At 46.9% G+C, this 18,615-nt stretch overlaps 1 protein-coding gene across 2 annotated transcripts; it reads right to left on the reverse strand.

The window, feature by feature from the left end:
• Positions 1–8,721: 8,721 nt before the first annotated feature.
• Positions 8,722–17,999, reverse strand: LOC109758777 (cation/H(+) antiporter 20). Of its 2 annotated transcripts, none has more exons than XM_040387951.3 (3): positions 16,649–17,996; positions 14,178–15,155; positions 8,722–9,122 (listed from the first exon to the last, which is right to left on the reverse strand). In XM_040387951.3, exons 1-3 carry the CDS (start codon positions 17,852–17,854, stop codon positions 8,745–8,747), a joined length of 2,562 nt encoding a protein of 853 aa, XP_040243885.1. In that variant the 5' UTR covers positions 17,855–17,996; the 3' UTR covers positions 8,722–8,744. The 2 variants fall into 2 exon arrangements, with proteins under 2 accessions (XP_040243885.1, XP_020173231.1); XM_020317642.4 differs by lacking the exon at positions 8,722–9,122 and adding an exon at positions 13,522–14,091 and having other exon boundaries at positions 16,649–17,999.
• Between the last annotated feature and the right edge of the window lie 616 nt (positions 18,000–18,615).

Consider the following 18,615-nt stretch of genomic DNA (forward strand, 5'->3'; position numbering starts at 1 on the left):
GTGTTTCTCGTGAAAGCACATATTTTTTCTTTTTCGAGATGTACTTCTCACGAGGCAAATCTGTGCCTCAATGAGAAGCAACTATGTGCCTCTCGTGGAAGCACGGTACTTTTTTTCGAGAAGCATGAATCTGGGACTCCACGAGAAGCACAATTTTTTCTTCTCATGGAAGCACAATTTTTTTCACTTTCTAAGAAGCATAACTGTGCTTCTCTTAGAAGCACACCTGTGTCTCCACGAGAAGCAAATCTGTGCTTCGGTGCTTCTTGTGAGAGCACATGTTTTTTTTCCTTTGCGACGAACACGGCTGCTCTCGCGGAAGCAAATTTGTTCCTCCTTGACAAGAAAATATGTTCTCCTCGTGGAAGCACATTTTTTCCCTTTCCGACAAGCACAACTGCTCTCGTGGAAACACTGATTTGTTTCCCTTTTTCGAGAAGCACAACTATGCTTTTCGCAGAAGCAAATATGTGCCTTCACGAGAAGTAAATCTATGTTTCTTGTGGAAGCACATATTCTTTTTCCTTTCTGACAAGCACAGCTGCTCTTGTGGACGTAAATTTGTGCCTCCATGAGAAGCAAATTTGTGCTTCTCGCGGAAGCACATATTTGTATCATTTTTTGAGAAGTACAGTGTGCTTCTCATGGAAAATTTGTGTCTCCACGAAAAGCAAATATGTGAGAAGCACACAAAAATTCCTCCATGACCTAAGGAAAACCGTGCAAAAATTGGAAAGCCAGAAAAAACCCAGAAATGTGTATAGAAAAATAGAAAAACAAAATTCAAAGAAAGCGTCCATCATGCGACATGTGGCGGCGGCTAGACGCACCACTTGACGTGCTCCGAGAGCATCAAAATTGACCCCTGGATGTCCCTATAGTGGGTAACCACCAGTTAGTTAGTTGATCCCCTATTTTTTAAGTCGCAACCGATTTTCACAATTGAAAAAGTAGCGACCGGGATCCTGTGGTAACATTGTAGCGATCAAGTTTTCCCTGTAGCTGCACTATAGCGAACTTTTCTTTTGAAATATCCAGAACATTATTTGTAAACGCAATTATTTTTTGAGTTTGTGCACAAATTTTGAAAATGGGAAACATTTTATAAAATTCCCTTTAAAAAAAGCCACAGTAATTTGACAAAATAAAAACATTTTTTAAGTTGACGAAATTTTTTGAAAAAAGGAAAGATTTGTTGAATTCTCAAATAATTAATTATGAATGTTTTTATTATTTTTTAAAAATATTACATTTTTTATTTTGAGAGGAAATTTCAAAAATGGAAACATTTTTTGAAAAGGGCAAACAACTTTTGGAATTTCTGAACATCTTATGAATCAAGAACATTTTTGGTTTGGTGAACCAAAAAGTAATGGTATTTTTTGAAATTTTGAACTTAAAAAAATAAAAAGATGAAAAGAAAATGAAAACAAAAACAAAGAAGAAAGAGAAAATGCTGAAAAACCAGTGCAATGGAGAGAAAAAAAAACTGGTTCCAGAGTCTTCTAGAAGATTCCCAAAACTGGGAAAATCCGGAGAGGAATCTGTAGCACATTCCTAAAACTGAGAACAGCTAAAATGGGCCGCACCACATTATTTGTATACACTGAATGCACGGCACTTTTCCGCAATAATTGGCTTACAGGATTTTCAGAGGGGTCGCCTATGCATCGCTTACAGCGAGGGAGAAGGCATCATAGCCGTGGGCAGCATAGACCGCGTGTTTGCCGCGCTGACGTCACTCTGATCTCATGCTAAATAATTTTTTGTCTTCTATTTTTATTTTATTAATATTTATATTCTAAATGGTTATATTTTTAAACTTTAATCTACTTAAAAATTAGAAAAAGGTGAATTCGAAAAATGTTAACATAGTATAAAAAATGTTGATTGCTTCAAAAAATGTTCGTGAAAAATGTTTCTGTATTCCAAACAAATGCATGTGAAAATATTTGAAATGAGTACACAATTTACAGAATATGTTTGTGTGTCATATTTTTTTACCATTAATAATTGTACATAACATTTTATAGAAATATCCCCGTGTATCAAAAACAATTGTGCCTTTTCAAAAAGAGGCATATGCTACGCGTTGGCTGGCGGATCTTTTAAAAGATCGGCCCCTCGGTAGCCGTCTAATTTGTTCATGAAGCTGTCCGTATCGTTTCTCTTTATTTTTTCTGCAACAAGATTCTTGCTGCAAAACCTTGAATTTATGTAACAAGACCTTTGTTGCAAAATCTTCTCTTCTCTAATTTTCTGCAGCAAGACCTTTTAAAAAAAATCTCTTCTCTAATTCCCTGCAACATGACCCTTGTTGTAAAACCTCATTCTATAATTTTCTGCAACAAGATCTATATTGCACAACCTCCTTCCTTGTTGCAAAAATTACGTCAACATCTCTCCCGCATCTAAGTTCCTGCAACAAAACTCATGCAAAAATTACAACATCATCTTCGATCGTGCCGCGCACTTGCGCAATCGTCGCTCGCTGCCACCATTCTGCAACATCGGTGTTGTTGCAGAAGGTAAGATGAGGAATCGACGTGCGTGGTCCAGTAGGCCACGTGTCCAGCAAGCGAGGTGGTGGATGTTCCGTGCTAGGTCGACCGGCTGATAATAATAATTTCCCTTCAAAAAATGTTTATAGGATTTTTTTAAATGTTCCCGTATTTTAAAAACATTATGCCATTAAAAATGTATGTGAATTTTTAAAATAAATATTCACATGTTTCAAGAAAATGTCTGTAAAATTTTTAGACATGTTTATGCAATGTTAAAAAATGTTTTCGTAGTTCAAAAATGTTTATTCCAATTAAAAAAGTTTAGTGTGTATTTAAAAATATTGACCATGTATTCAAAAATTTATTCATAAGATGTTTAATAGAAAAAATGCTGACCATGTATTTGACAAATGTAGACCATGTATCAGAAAATTGTTTCACATGTACATTGAAATATAAACCGTCCATTGAAAAGATACATTTGATGAAGAAAAGCAAAAAATGATGAAATGGGCAAATAAAAATAAAGGAAAGCCAAGAAAACCAAGAAAAATATAAGAAAACCAAAGTATACTGAGTAAAAGTAGAAAAACCAAGGAAGAGACAGAAGAAAACCAAAAATAATAATTAGAAGAAGGAAACAAGAAAACCGAAGAAAACCCAGTGCAAAAAAGTAAATGAAAGAAAGAAAAGAAGAGAAAACCAAAAAAAACTGAAGAAAGAACAGAAAAATTAACAGTGAAACCTAAGAAAGGAACGAATAAAACCGGTGAAAAACATAGAAAAAAAAATACCAAAGGAAAACCATTTAAGAAACAAAAGAAAAAAACCGAAGAAAACCAGAGTGAACACAACGACAATTGAGTGTCTAACGAAAAAAAAAAGGACAAAAAGGTCCAGCCCATATAGCTAGTCATGCAGGAAAAGCTTCAGACGAGATATAAATTTTGTGTTTCCAAGCAGATGATCATCTGGCCCTGTCACGAGATAATGTGCTCTAATATCAGCATTTTTTATGGGCTTGGATGAAAGGCCTAGTTCATCGATTGTTGTTGTTGAAGAATTTGGTGTCTGATGCAAGAGATGCATTTGCTAACAAGATGGACGGACTCAAATAAAATAAACAAGATGGATCAAATAATTGTGTTGACAACTTTTCATTATTCCTGCAGCAAGTGAGACTTGGCGAGACTATCATCTTATTTGGTGATGGGAGTGAAGCATATCGCCATGCAAGTATTCCCTTCCCTTCCTTTAAGGCCTCTTTGATTTGCAAGATTCTGAAATGCAATAATAGAAAAGATATAGGATTAAAGTGGCATGTCCACTTAAATTTTATAGGGTTAGTAAGGAGAGTTTGATCTCACAGAAAAAACAAAAAATTATAAAAAAGATTAAACCCTGTCAAAAAGAGATTAATGTGGATGTTAGATTTTCTATGAAATGTAGTATAAAAGATTTCATAGAAAAAATTCTGATGAAATCCAATCTTATGAATGAAAAGATCAACATAGAAATTTTTTCTAAGGATTGAAGTCCTTCAAAATTTGTAAATAGCCTTTAATGTTGTTTTTTCCAAGATCCCTCTGTCACCGCGTACATAGTCTCCCCACGACTGTACTTAGGTAAGTGCTGCGTTATTCATGGATGGACGGGTCAAAACACGCCCGCACGCGCACATGCGCCCATAATAATTTATTAGGGTATCTTCAATACCAACCCTTAAACCGTCCGCATATTTTTGGACCGCGTGGTCCAGATATATTCCGCCATCTAACGCGATCATGTATCGGTCTGCTAAGCGGTCCAGGCGCACTTTTTCCCGAAAATTTGAAGCAAAGTGGGTGGATTGGGGGGGGGGGGGGGGGGGGGGGCTTCGCAGGAGTCCGGCCAGCAACTGTGTAGGACTCCGACACCCTCGGCCCACTGAATCCCCCTCCCGGTCACATTTTCTTCCAATCCGCCCCTTCTCCCCATTTCTTTGCATCCTCAGTCTCCTCCTCCGATGACGTCACTGTGCCTCTCCGGCCGCCACACATGCATTGTTGGACCTCTGCAAACCAGCACTGACGTGCCCGCTCGTCTTTTATGACAGCATCATCCACCTAGGACCCATGCATCCACGCCCGGTAGGTGTTCAGTCAAATGTCATTGAGCTAATTTTCGAACACCATGTTGTTTTTTAGAGTATGAAGGATGGCGGGGTACTCGAGCATGGAAGATGAGTTGTTGTGAGATGTGTGGTTGGCCGTATCCGTTGGCAGGCACAAACGGTGGCTCTTCTGGCAACACATGCATGATTCATTTCACGCGCGAAAGCACATTGCGCCCTACGACATGCACATCATCCAACAACGCAATATGAGGTTGTGATCGTATCGATTGTACACCATTCAGACCACAGTCACCAAGTTTTATAAAACGATTGCTCGGCTGAAGACAAGGTGGACATTGCGAGCGGCAGCGGAGGAGATCGTAAGTTTTGCTTCTTCTTGCTCAACTTGTCGATTGAATTATTCATTCACTCAATGTTTCTCTATATATTGTGTAGCCCGTCCACACTGCCATGATGTTCCACAGGATAGAGGGACGGCCATTTAAGTACATACACTGTTCGATGAAGCTGAAGGGGCAGCATGTATGGGACCTGTTCGTGGAAAACTATTGATCATCTGGTTAACCTGTTGAATTTGAACTATTCTTGTACTAGACTTATTTACGTGTTATGGATGGATGATTTGTGCTATTTATATCTGAACTTTGATGAATTCTGTCAGGTTTGCATGAATTTCATCTGGTCTATTGAAATGCGGTTTCAATTGTATGCGGGCAACGTTGGATGGCCGGCTCCTGCATCCATGTCCGTGAATGGATGCAGGAGCAAATTTACAGATCAGCGTTGAAGATACCCTTAATACCCTTAATACAACGTAATAAGGCACCATCATACACAAACTCACATAACAACTGCTAAAGATTAGATTAGAGTTGAGTTGCCGAAGACTGACAGAAGTCATCACGGATGCCTCGCTATGGGCGGAAACACATCTCCCGCCAAAAGAAATACACAGGTGGATTGTAATCTAATGACTCATTGCAAGATCTATGCACACAGACAGGACCACGGGTAGTCCACGCTGCAAAATTAATTAAAAGGCCATGACCCCACGGAGAGCTAAGCTAGCTAGTGGAACCTTCTTGCCCTCTTGTGCTTCGTTTTCTAGGAAGAATGCACATCAAACACACCCGCCGCTCGTGATGTCTATCTAGCCGTAGCCGCTGACTAGGTAAAGCTAGATGAGGCAAGTTTCTTTCAGAAGCTACACGCGACCCAGCTACAGTAGTACTATCATCAAGTGACAAAGTGACTACCAACTGGGTATCGCATGTACTCGTGCTGCTCCCAGCTCTACTTTTTCAATCCAAAATATCGAACCGTGCGTTCATAGCTGTTCGTACGGAACCGACTCAACCCCGTCCGCCGCTGTACAAAACAAGCAGGATTCCCGCTCGATCGATCACTCGCGTTAATCAATGGTTACTACTTTAAAACGGACGGTGTACATTAGCACGTACCACCACTGCTCCAATTCCTCGCTTCCAGTACAATAATTCGCCACTACCAACGATCGAGAGGGTTCGACAGGTGATTTATTAACTAGGTGTAACAATACTACTTGCTAGCTAAAAAAGTCAAAATAGATAAGGTAAATAATTGATGGCCTCTTTGATTCAAAGGATTTTTTATAGGGTTAGAATTCTTAGAATTTTTTTCTATGTTGGTCGTTTGATTTGTAAGATTGAATGCTATAGAATTATATTGAGAAATCATATGTGTTACATTTCATAGAAATTTTAATGTCCACTCAGATTCTTGGAAGAAATTCTTTGCTTTTTCTGCTATGCAATCAAACAAAAACTCAAATCATGTATAGGAATCCAATAGGCATATGACATTTTCATCCTGCGTTTCTTTCTCCTATTCCTGCCTTTCTACAATGATGTGAATCAAAGAGGCCCTAACCATGCATGGATGGATTAGCAGTGGACAGATACTCTTTTTCCTCGATCTCGACGGAAGCTGCAGAGGTGATTATGATCAGATGGCTCAATGGACGGTCCAGATCAACTGGTATGACCTACGTACACTGCACACGTACGCGGTGCAGGAAGCTCGGTCAATGAGTCATGGAGGGTGTAGCAGTGAGCTACAGCGGCACACGTGTCCAAAAGTTGGAGAAGTGTGCGTACGTCACTGTAGTACATGCGATAGGGACAGTCCTAACTAGCTAGCTGCAACATATTTTATATCTGAGATACTTCAGTTGTTACTTTAAAGCAATCTCAACACAAGCAAATTGTTTTGGTTCTGTTGACGACCTCGAAATATGAATCACTTCGAAAATTTAATTAATTCATTTTTTGGTGGTTCTGCTTCTTGAAAGTTTCTAAGAAACATATTGGGGAAAAGATGAAAGTGGGAGTGTTCTGGATTGGGAACCCGCAAAATTTTAACGGAAAATATGGAAATTTAGTTATGTACTAGAAAAGACTTGGGGTGTCCATTGATCTCTTCTTTTTCAACATATTTACATCATGGCATTTTTTCTCACGTGACACTAATATCATAGTTTTGTTTTATGAATTTTTGCACGTTGTAATTTTCTAGCTTTGCTTACACACATGTTTTCCTTTTCACAAAAAAGAAACAATGAAGGACGAGACTACAATCTAAAATTAGGTAAGCTTGAAATTAAGCAGTTTTAGATAGTTCACGATTTATATGGAGGATCATAGTTGAAAGTTCAAGTCAGGTGTGTACCGCGATTCGATGGTTTAAAATATTTTTTTTATAAGATTGCTTTGTCCAGACTTTCAATATAATTAGTTGGTTGGAGTTGCAATCAATGTTTTGGTTCTACATATGTCTTCACATATACTTTTTGAAAGTTCAGAAACAAAAGTATTTAGCAATGGTGAAAGGCAATTTTTTGGGGGGATGTATTAATGCTGGTGCTATCTGCAGAAAAATTCATAGAAGAAAATATGGCTACTTTGTGTCATGTTAAATTTGATAAGAAAAACATTTTCATGTTGATTTTTTATTTTACATATACTCCTTCCGTTTCCAAATAATTGAAGCTCTAGGGTTTTGAGAGGACGCCCCAGTTGCGTTTTTAGCATCATCGGAAGCGTGTAGAGGTTTGTCTGGTGAATCTCACGGGATTCGATCGGCATTTGTCTTCTGTGGATCTTGTCTTTGTTCTTTTGTGTTGGTGTGTCTATGTGTTGGATCCTTCCGATCTACGCTTCTCCTCATCGGCGGCGGTTGTTATTCTGGTGCGCTGGTCCTACGGGGCCTTAGCACGACGACTTCCCGACTTTCTACTACAACAAGGTTTGCCCGGCTCCGATGAGGGAGCGCTTTCGGCCCGCTCCAGTGCTTGTAGTCATCACTAGCTGGTCTACGGACCTAGATGCATTTTTTACTTCTGGTGTGTTCTTTGTACTATATTGACAGTCGATGAATATTCCCTCCATTTCTAAATATAAGTCTTTGTAAAGATTTCACTATGGATTACATATAGAGCAAAATGAGGGAATCTACACTCTAAAATGCATCTATATACGGATGTATGTGGTCCATAGTGAAATCCATATAAAGACTTATATTTATGAACGGAGGGAGTAGATCGGAAGAGTTTTCCTAAAAAAATGACTATCAAGGGAACGGGAGGGAAGAAAGAGAAAGCTAGGAGAGAAATGAAAGCTCCCAGTTTAAGATTTAAGTTGTGCACCAGAGTGCAAAGATCTTGAAAAGCATGGATCCTTAGTCGTCTATCAAATATTTACATTCATGCCAAATTATTTGTCTTAGTGTTGGGTATATCCATATCTAGAGAAATTTAAGACAACCGATTGAGAGAGTGCTATTAGTCTCAATGGTAAGCATGGATCATGAAAGTGCATTCAGAGAGTCACTTACCAACTGCGTGCTAGCTTGGTGAGAAATTGCTTCGTGCTAACTTAAAGATTAAATTTCAATTGCGCATTTTGATGTTCTTGGAAAAAATGCTTAATTTGGTGAGAAATTATGCGTGTTAACTTATTAACCATTTAATTACACGTGAGGTAACACCAAACCCACAAGATACACACAAGTCATGTCATCACCTAGGTGGAATAGTAAGTAGAAATAAGTTGACGCTTGATCCGAAGCAGAGCAGCTTCGATGTCTTCCTAGGGCTCGGCCACGTCGTCCTTGCCGTGCTCACCATCATGGGCCTGCCCGTCGATCTGGACCACGGACACCGGCACCTCGTGGGCGTTCACGTCGTGCTGCTGCACCACGAGCACCGAGGACGCCACACCATGCCCCGCCGACGCGAGCGTGTCGCCGATGGGACCCAGCTCCGGGTGCTCCGCCGGGCGGACGGCCAGCTCCGCCACCATCGCCGACGGCAGCCGCCCCCTGCCGGCCACCACCAGCCCGTACTCCCGGCTCTTGCCGATCGCTACCACCTCCTCGATCACGTTGCCGGCCACCACACGCTCCTCGAACCGCACCGTGTCGCCCATCCTCTGCCGGAACTCCGCCACCGCAGCCTCGTCTAGCTCCTGCGCGCACGCACCGTCGTCAACTCAATACACAGAGACAGAGTTCAACAATGCCGCCATTAATGGTAATAAAATGTTTGTTACCTTCTCCTTGTGGCCGTTGACGACGGCGGTGGAGAAGGTGTAGCTCTTCTCGGCGTTCCTGGCGTCGGTCGGGCGCAGCGTGACCTCTGCGTGCTCCTCCCTGCCGGCCTTGCCGTCGAGGAAGCGCACCACGGTGAGCTGCACGCCGGGTGCTCCGCCATTCTCCCGGCGAGCTCGAGGGCCTCCCGGCGAGCACTAACAAGTGTAGAATTTGAACGCTTGAACTGAAGTCCCAAACTCACAGTGTGCTTGATATATCTTATAATTCTTTTGACGGATGTCCAATGAGTGGAGGTAGGAGCATGCAAATATTGACAAACCCTATTTACAGCAAATGATATGTCTGGCCGTGTCAAGGTTAAATACTGTAAAGCTCCAACAGCACTTCTATACTTTGTACTTTCCTGTTCATTAAGCGGTTCTCCTTGATATGCCTAAAGTTGTTCTGAAGAAGACAATGGCGTGGGTGAAGGTTTGCAATCCTTCATTCCCATACGAGTTAGAAGCTTAGTAGCATATTTTTCCTGATTTAACATTATGCCATCTTGAGTCTTCTTAACTTCAATGCCTAAGAAAAAATGTAAGTCACCTAGATCCTTCAATGCAAACTCTGAACCCAAATCACGCAAGAGAGCATTAGTAGCATTCTGTGATGAGCTTGCAACTACGATGTCATCAACATATATGAGCACAAAAACCACTGTGTTTGCCTTATTATAAATAAAGAGAGATGTATCTGCTCTGGATGGAACAAATCCAAGATGCTTCAATTGTAAACTTAACCTGGAGAACCATGCTCTAGGTGACTGCTTCAAACCATAAAGAGCCTTATCAAGTTTGCAAACATAATGAGGTGTTTGTTTATTCTCATACCCTGGTGGTTGCCTCATATAGACCTCCTCTTCCAGAACACCATGCAAAAACGCGTTCTGAACATCTAGCTGTCTAAGACTCCATCCTTTTGAAACAGCAATGGCTAGCACAAGTCTTATAGTAGCAGCTTTAACAACCGGACTAATTGTATCCTCGTAGTCAATACCATATCGTTGCTTAAACCCTTTTGCAACTAGACATGCCTTGTACCTATCAATGGAGCCATCTGCCTTTCTTTTTATTCTATAAACCCATTTGCAATCAATAATATTTTTACCTCTCTGATTCGGTACCAAGCGCCATGTCTTGTTCTTCATGAGTGCATCATATTCTTCATCCATAGCTCTTTTCCACCTAGGATCTCTAAATGCATCATCCAATTTTGCCGGTTCACCTGAAATACACAACATGCCATATGGTATTGTGCCATCCGTTCTTTTTTTAGGATTCCTAATACCTTTTTGAAGTCGAGTCATGACTCGTGTAGCATCAAGTTGTGGCCGTGCTGAATTCTGCGCAGAAACATGAACAGATTGGCTAGATACAGAAGATCTCGGAGAGCTCTCAGAACTTGCCACAGACGATCCAGTGGCCTCTGGTGTGGCGGCCGTTTCTTCTGTGGTCGCAGAGTCAGCAGCCGCATCTGATCCGAACCCAGACGCGGTCGGCTGCATGTGAGAAGAGCGCCCCGCAGCAATTGGCTGCATGCGCCGTAGCTGCATGCGCCCGCGCTCGCGCCCCTGACTGGCGGGCTCCTGATCCGAGGCAGATACGCGCCCGTGATCCGAGGAGGATTCCCGCACGGGCGTGACAGGCGCCGCCAGATCATCCTCGAAGACTGTGCCTGCTCCCTCTTCTCCTGGCACATGAAATAACAGAGCGTTTTGATCAATTTGAACACCGTTTTCTGCCTCGTTTTCTTCAGAGACCTGCACACATACAGAAGAAGCACTATTTCCAGGAACATTATCATGGTGGTTAGTACAATTGTTATCTCCCCCTTGATCAAAACTAGGAGACATGGATGGAAGGAGAAGTATTTCTTGACGAAGGAGGGCACCGGCATTGGGATGAAGTGATGCAAAAGGAAATACTGACTCGTCAAACACAACGTCTCTGGAGATATATACTCGTCCCGCAGAGATGTCAATACACTTGACTCCTTTGTGCATAGGGCTATAGCCTATGAAAGCACATTTTTTGAACGGAACGCAAGTTTGCGTGTGTTATAAGGCCGGAGGTTGGGCCAACAGGCACATCCGAAAACTCTAAGAGACTTGTAATCTGGTGAAATACCGAAAAGACGAGTGATGGGATTCTCAAAGTTGATGACTTTGCTAGGACGAATATTTATGAGATATGTGGCAGTAAGAAAAGCTTCATCCCAAAATTTTAGAGGCATGGAGGCGTTTGCTAGCAATGCTAGTCCTACTTCAGCAATATGGCTGTGCTTGCGTTCAGCAGACCCGTTTTGTTGGTGAGCATGGGGACATGAAACATGATGAGAAATTCCAATATTTTGGAAGAAAGAATTTAGTTTCTCATACTCACCACCCCAGTCGGTTTGCATGGCGAGAATTTTGGAATTCAATTGACGTTCAACAAGATTTTGGAAATTGCTAAAGACTTGGAAAACATCGGATCGTTTCTTTAGCAAATAAATCCAGGTAAACTTACTATAATCATCAATAAAGCTCACATAGTATGAAAATCTTCCAACTGAGGTAGGGGCTGGTCCCCATACATCTGAGAAAACAAGTTGCAATGGAGCAGTTGAAATACTAGTAGAGATAGGATAGGGTAACTGATGACTCTTAGCTTGTTGACAAGCATCACAAACTGACTCAGAACTAGGCTCATAAGAGAGCTTATTTTTACTAAGGACATAATGAACTATAACTGAAGAAGGATGACCGAAACGACTATGCCACTTTGCCGAGGATGGTTTGGTGACACTCCAAGCTTGTTTATTCGACCATGATGAAGATGATGATATGAGTGGATATAAGCCTCCCTCACACTTTCCTCTAAGGATGATTCTCCTCGTTGCCAAGTCCTTGACCACAAAAGAGTAAGGGTAAAAATTTATGAGAACATTATTGTCGAGGGTAAAGCGATGAACAGATACAAGATTCTTGGATGTATCAGGGACATGTAGAACATTGTTTAGACGCAAGTCTTTTAAGGGGGTTTTAACAATTGAATTTCCAACATGGGTAATGTCCATACCCGAACCACTTGTCGTGTGCACTTGGTCACCTCCGTGGTATCTTTCCCTCATCGTCAACTTGTCAAGCTCCCCTGTAATGTGCTCCGTGGCGCCAGAATCTGCGTACCAATTGGTGTCAATCCCGTAGGAGTTTGTGACAATGTTGGCCTTCTTTTCTTCGTGATCCTCATCATACCGATGCCAGCAGGCCCTTGCACCGCCGGGGTGATGCTTGTAGCAGATCTGGCATTCGGGATAATCCCGTTCTTGCTGTTGTGGCTGCTGTAGTTGTTGTCGTGGGCGTTGCTGATGGCCGCCGTAGCCGCCGCCGCGAGCAGGAGAAGAGGAGGAGCGGTCACTGCGATCACCACAGCCGCGCCCCCTGTTTCCTCGCCCACGGCCACCTCTTGGTCTGTACTGCCCACGCCCTCTGTAAATAGCATTGGCAGAGGAGCGAAAGCCGCCTGGTCCATCTCCTAGCATCTCCATCCTCTGGTCGAAGGCAGAGATCTGCGAGAAGAGATCATCAACCGTAATAGAACTCTTGATGGCGCCAGCTGCTGCTACAATTGGATCATAATCCCGATCGAGTCCAGCCAGGATGTAATCCACCATCTCTCCATCGGTTACTGGACGACCCGCTGCAGCGAGTTCATCACGGAGGCTCTTCATCTTGGCGATGAACGCATTACTGGACATGTTGCCCTTCTTGGTGTTGGAGATTGCAATCCTCAGATTTGTTATCCGAGACTGAGACTACGCAGCGAACAAGGTACTAAGGGCAATCCAAAGATCATGGGTATTCTCCTTACCGATGACTTGTGCGAGAATCTCCGGGGTCAGCGAATTGAGCAAGTAGCTCAGGATCTGCTGGTCCTTTGACATCCACGGGCCATATAGAGGATTAGGCTCTATGGCCGTGGTCTTGTCCGCCTTGGTGACTTCCACCGTCTTCGATGGTGCGGCGTCGCTGCCGTCAAGGAGGCCGGTCACTTGCGCTCCACGTAGTGCCGGCATTACTTGCGCCTTCCACAGGAGGTAATTCCCCCTTGCAAGCTTTTCTGTTGGAGGTGCGCCGAGGTTGAGGACGACGGCGCTTGAGCTTGCGGCCATGGCGAAGATAGGGTTTCTGGTTTCTGTGTTGCTAGATTGAAGGGAAGAGGCTAGCTCTGTATACCATGTAAGATTTGATCTGGTGGAAGCGTTCCTACTCCCGATGGGAGCCGCGTTGCGTTTATTTATGAGAGACAGGAAAAGCCCCTGCCGTGTTAACTTATTAACCATTTAATTACACGTGATGTAACACCAAACTCACAAAGATACACACAAGTCATGTCGTCATCATCATCATCTTCCTAGGTAGTAAGGAGTAGAAACAAGGCGACGCTTGATCCATAGCGGAGAAGCTTCGATGCATTCCTACGGCTCGCCCACGTCGACGTCGTCCTTGCTGTGCTCGCCGTCGTGGTCGTGCCCGTCGATCTGGACCACGGACACCGGCACCTCATCGGCGTTCACGTCGTGCTGCTGCACCACGAGCACCGAGGACGCCACGCCATGCCCCGCCGACGCGAGCGTGTCGCCGATGGGCCCCAGCTCCGGGTGTTCTGCCGGGCGGACGGCCAGCTCGGCCACCATAGCCGACGGCAGCCGCCCCCTCCCGGCCACCACCAGCCCGTACTCCCGGCTCTTGCCGATCGCCACCACCTCCTCGATTACGTTGCCGGCGACCACGCGTTCCTCGAAGCGCACCGCGTCGCCCATCCTCTGCCGGAACTCGGCCACCGCCGCCTCGTCCAGCTCCTGCGCGCACGCATCGTCGTCAAATCAATCAATACGCATCGTTCGACAATAACCAACCATGAACCGTGATCAACTGTTTCTCTTACCTTCTCCTTGTGGCCGTTGACGACGGCGGTGGAGAAGGTGTAGCTCTTCTCGGCGTTCCTGGCGTCGGTCGGGCGTAGCGTGACCTCTGCGTGCTCCTCGCTGCCGGCCTTGCCGTCGAGGAAGCGCACCACGGTGAGCTGCACGCCGGGGTGCTCCGCCATCCTCCCGGCGAGCTCGAGGGCCTCCCGATCGTCGGGCCCGCCAAAGAACAATACGCACACCCCGTGCGCGACCTGCTCGGAGCTCACCTGCTCGCCTCCACCAAAGCTGCGGTCCACGAGGACGGCGACGGAGCAGGGCGCCTCCCGCAGGATCCTCCGGTTCACGGCGCGCCACTCCGGGCCGAGGTTCTCGACCTCGTCGCCGCCGCCGTGGCCGTGTCCGTGCCCGGCGTGCTGGCGCTTGTGGAAGGGCAGGACGATGAGGGAGACGCGCTTGTCCTCGGCGACGGCGGCGACGTCGTCGTGCATGGTGTGGAGCGCGGAGACGGCGGTCATGGGGCGGACGTGGACGTGGCCGAGCTGCGCGTAGGTGCCGAAGGCGACGTCGACCTGGTCGTCGCCGCGGCGGTAGGGGCGGAGGAAGGGGAGGCCGTTGCGGCGCGCGGCGCGGGCCATGAGGATGGAGGAGGTGCGCTCGGTGAGCTCGACCATGCGGAGGATGTAGAGCTTGACGAGGCGGCGCGGCTGCGTGTGGCCCCGGATGGTCTCGATGAGGTTGATGAGCGCCGGCACGTCGTGGCCGCCGTGGATGCAGGCAAGCACGCGCAGCTCCATGGCGTTGGCGCCGGCGGCGCCGCCTGCAGCGGAGGACGGGGAGGATGGCGCGGAGGTGGGGCCGTGGAGCTTGCGCGGGTGCAGGCGGCGGCGGCCCGTGGCGCGCGCCGGCTTGTAGATGGCCATGACGGTTGGCGTGGTGATGAAGGTGGTGACCAGCGCCATGAGCACCAGGATCGCGAACGTCTCCTCGTTGAGCACCTGCGACCAGACCAACATGAAATTTCTGCAAAATCCGTATACCTGAAAAAACTCTCACAGACGAACATGATCGCTCCTCTAGAAAGCTCTAGTTATGTAGATTAATTAGCACAATCTTTAGAGTATAAATGTGATCATCTTTCTATGTTGGTATTTTCTTCTTTTTTAGTGGAACGACTAGTGAGTCGCAACTGCAGGGTCGACCGCGCAGTGCAGTGCATGATGCGGCACGGGACGCAAGCTCCAAGCTGTGTTCTTGCATGAGCGACTCGTGGGTGTCTGCGGACCCACGTGTCAGCAACTCAAACGGTTGCTCTACTTGCATGCGCAAAGCTCCGGAGCAGGTAGTACCATCATTCATTTTTACTTTGCAGCCATGCACGCAGGGTCAACTAAGCAAGTGATTAACCACTCACTCACGTAATGCCAACCCTGATTACATGGGTAATTTCTGGACTTGGGAGTTCATTCCATTGTACTACTCCCTCTGTTCCTTATAAAATATGAATTTTATACGAATAAAATAAATGAATCTATGCTATAAAATATGTCTATATATATATCTTTATTTAGTCTGAATTGAAATCTTTAATAGAGCTTATGAGGGTGTTTGGTTACAGGGACTTATTGGTGTAGGTACTTTTTTTTAAGTCCCATCTAAACCAAACAGAAGGGACTTATAGGGACTTAAAGTGGGCATTTGAGACTTATGAAATAAGACTCTCCTTGAGAGTCTTATAGGGACTTATAGTTGTAATATGGTCTTTTAGTCCATGTTGAGTCCCAGGAACCAAACAGGTAGGGACTTTTTAGGGACTTGGGACTAAAAAAAATCCTACGACTTATGAACCAAACAGGGTCTATGTTTAGAAGCTGAGTGAGTAGTTTCTAGTACAGCCTCCGTTCCTAAATATAAATATAAATATAAATATAAGTATTTTTAGAAATTTTGATATAGATTGCATAGTGCATGCAGATGTATATAGACACATTTTGAAGTATAGATTCACACTCCGTATATAGTTTATATTAGAATCTATAAAAAGACTTACATTTAGAAACGGAGGAAGTACCGTGCATAATATGCATGTGCTTCCCAATTCCCGATGCAAAGTGCACCATCATCATGTATTCATGTTAGTGGACTATAGTATCTTAGAAGGTGTTTGATACTCGCTCACTCGCTAACTACGTAGCATAGAGATGATCTCTCCCATGTTTCAAGTGACTACGTACCAACAGAGAGAGAGACAAAGACGAATCTAGGAAGAGGAAGCAGCAGCAGCAGGTGACTCCTACTTTTGTCCTCACGAGACGGGAGCCATTCTTTTGGCTCACTTCACGTGTACTCACGTGCACGGACGACCAACACGCAAGAAAACAACCAAAATACGTGAATTATACGCAGAAAGATACGCATATGTACGTCACCGCATACTAGCGTCTATACGGCGGCGATGTGTCCCGGCTGTACGCAGAAAGTACGTGCGTACCTTGCGCTCTCTGCCGATGTTGAGGACGATGAGCTCGACGAGGCCCTTGGTGTTCATGAGCACGCCCAGCACGATGGCCTCCTTGGCGCCCATCCCGCACGCCATCGCCACCGCGAACGTGCCCATGATCTTCCCCGCGCACGCCGTCACGATGATCAGCGCCAGGATGCCCAGCGCGCCGCCGCCGCGGATGGTGGCCACGTCCGTCTTGAGCCCGCTCGACGCGAAGTAGAGCGGCAACAGCAGCTCCGACACCAGGTCCTCCACGCGCTCCGTCACGCGCCCGGCGAACCCGCCGTCCTTGGGGACGGTGAGACCGAACACGAAGGCGCCGAAGATTGCGTGGATGCCGATCATGTCGGTGGCGAGGCCGGAGGCCAGGACGCCGGCCAGCGTGAAGGCCACCCACACGGCGGACCCGCCGCCTCCAGAGTCCGACCGCCGCGCCACCCACGACATGAGCGGCTTCACGGCCAGCATCCACACGGCGACGAACGCGGCCCCCGAGAGGAGCACCCAGAGGGACGTCACCGGGCTGCGCCGGTCGTCGCCGCTCCCCGAGATGGCCACGGCCAGCGCGAGCAGCACCCACGCGGCCACGTCGTTGAACGCGGCGGCGGCCAGCGCCGTCTCCCCGATGGCCGTGGTGAGCAGCTTGAGCTCGGCGAGGATGCGCGCGAGCACCGGGAACGCGGTGATGGACATGGCGACGCCCATGAACACCAAAAACGGCGCGTACCCAGCCTCGTCCGCCCCCGGGATGGCGCGGCGGATGACGAAGGCGACCCCGACCCCGCACGCGAACGGGAGCGAGATGCCCGCCGCTGCGATGGCGAAGGCGCGGCGGCCGCTGCGGCGGACGGAGCGGAGGTCGAGCTCGAGCCCCACGAGGAAGAGGAAGAAGAGGAGGCCGAGGCTGGCGACGGACTCGAGCACCGGCGCGCTCCAGGGCGGGAAGAGCGCGCGGAGGTAGGCCTTGTTGCGGCCGAGCGCGGAGGGGCCGAGCAGGATGCCGGCGACGATCTCGGCGATCACCTTGGGCTGGCGCAGCGGGCGGAGGAGCAGGGCCAGCACGCGGCTGAGGAGCAGGATGAGCAGCGTCTGCAGGATGAGGAGCGGGAAGGCGAAGTGGAGCGGGTCGTCGCCCTGCCACATCCCGTTGGAGGACGTCTTCACCGCCGCCATCTCCGCCGACGACACAGACATGGCTGGCTGCTGGTGCCTTCTGCTGGTTCGTTCGCTCGTTCCCGCGAAGGCGGAGACGGTTCAAATCGTACACGGGGAGAGGGAGTGGGGTCGTGGTGGTGTCTGGTAGTGCCGTGGGGAGCGGAAAAGGTGAGGAAGCGGCGCGGGGGGCTCGTGATGCACAGGAGAAGAAGAAGAAGACACTCTCTGCTTTTGCTCTGCTCCGCATGTGAAGCGGTGAACTGGTGATGGTGACTCCTCTCTCTCTCTCTCTCTCTCGCCGACGTGCGAGTGAACAAAGTGCACAGAATATTGATTGCTTATGATCGATTTGAGGCCAACGTACAACATTCATTCTGCGCATAGCAGCAAGGTTGGGTCAAATTTTATGGGTTTGGTGAACAAAGCGCAATGTACAGTTACGATCTTGGACGTGTCTGAAGAGAAGAAAAACAAGCCATATCCAACGCGGACCCTCAAACCGCAATCGTCCAGGCCGTACGGTCCGACGCGGGCCTATAGCGGACATACTTTTTCCCGCAAACCAAAAACAAAATGGAGGAGTGAGGTCTGGGGGCGTTTGGACTGCTGCCTCGTCCGCGTCTGGCAACCGTGGCCAATCCAAAACCCTCCTCGCTCGCCCTCGTGCTTTCCAGTCCTACGCCAGCTGCCCGCATTCATGCCGCTGGTAGAGCAGACGTGACCTCTCACTGCCGGCATCGAAGCGGCGCGTCGGTCAAGAGAGCGCCGCTCGCTGCACGCCTGGCTGAGCACGTCTCCTC

The sequence above is a fragment of the Aegilops tauschii genome, chromosome 1 (assembly GCF_002575655.3).
Source record: "Aegilops tauschii subsp. strangulata cultivar AL8/78 chromosome 1, Aet v6.0, whole genome shotgun sequence".
Classification (NCBI taxonomy): domain Eukaryota; kingdom Viridiplantae; phylum Streptophyta; class Magnoliopsida; order Poales; family Poaceae; genus Aegilops; species Aegilops tauschii.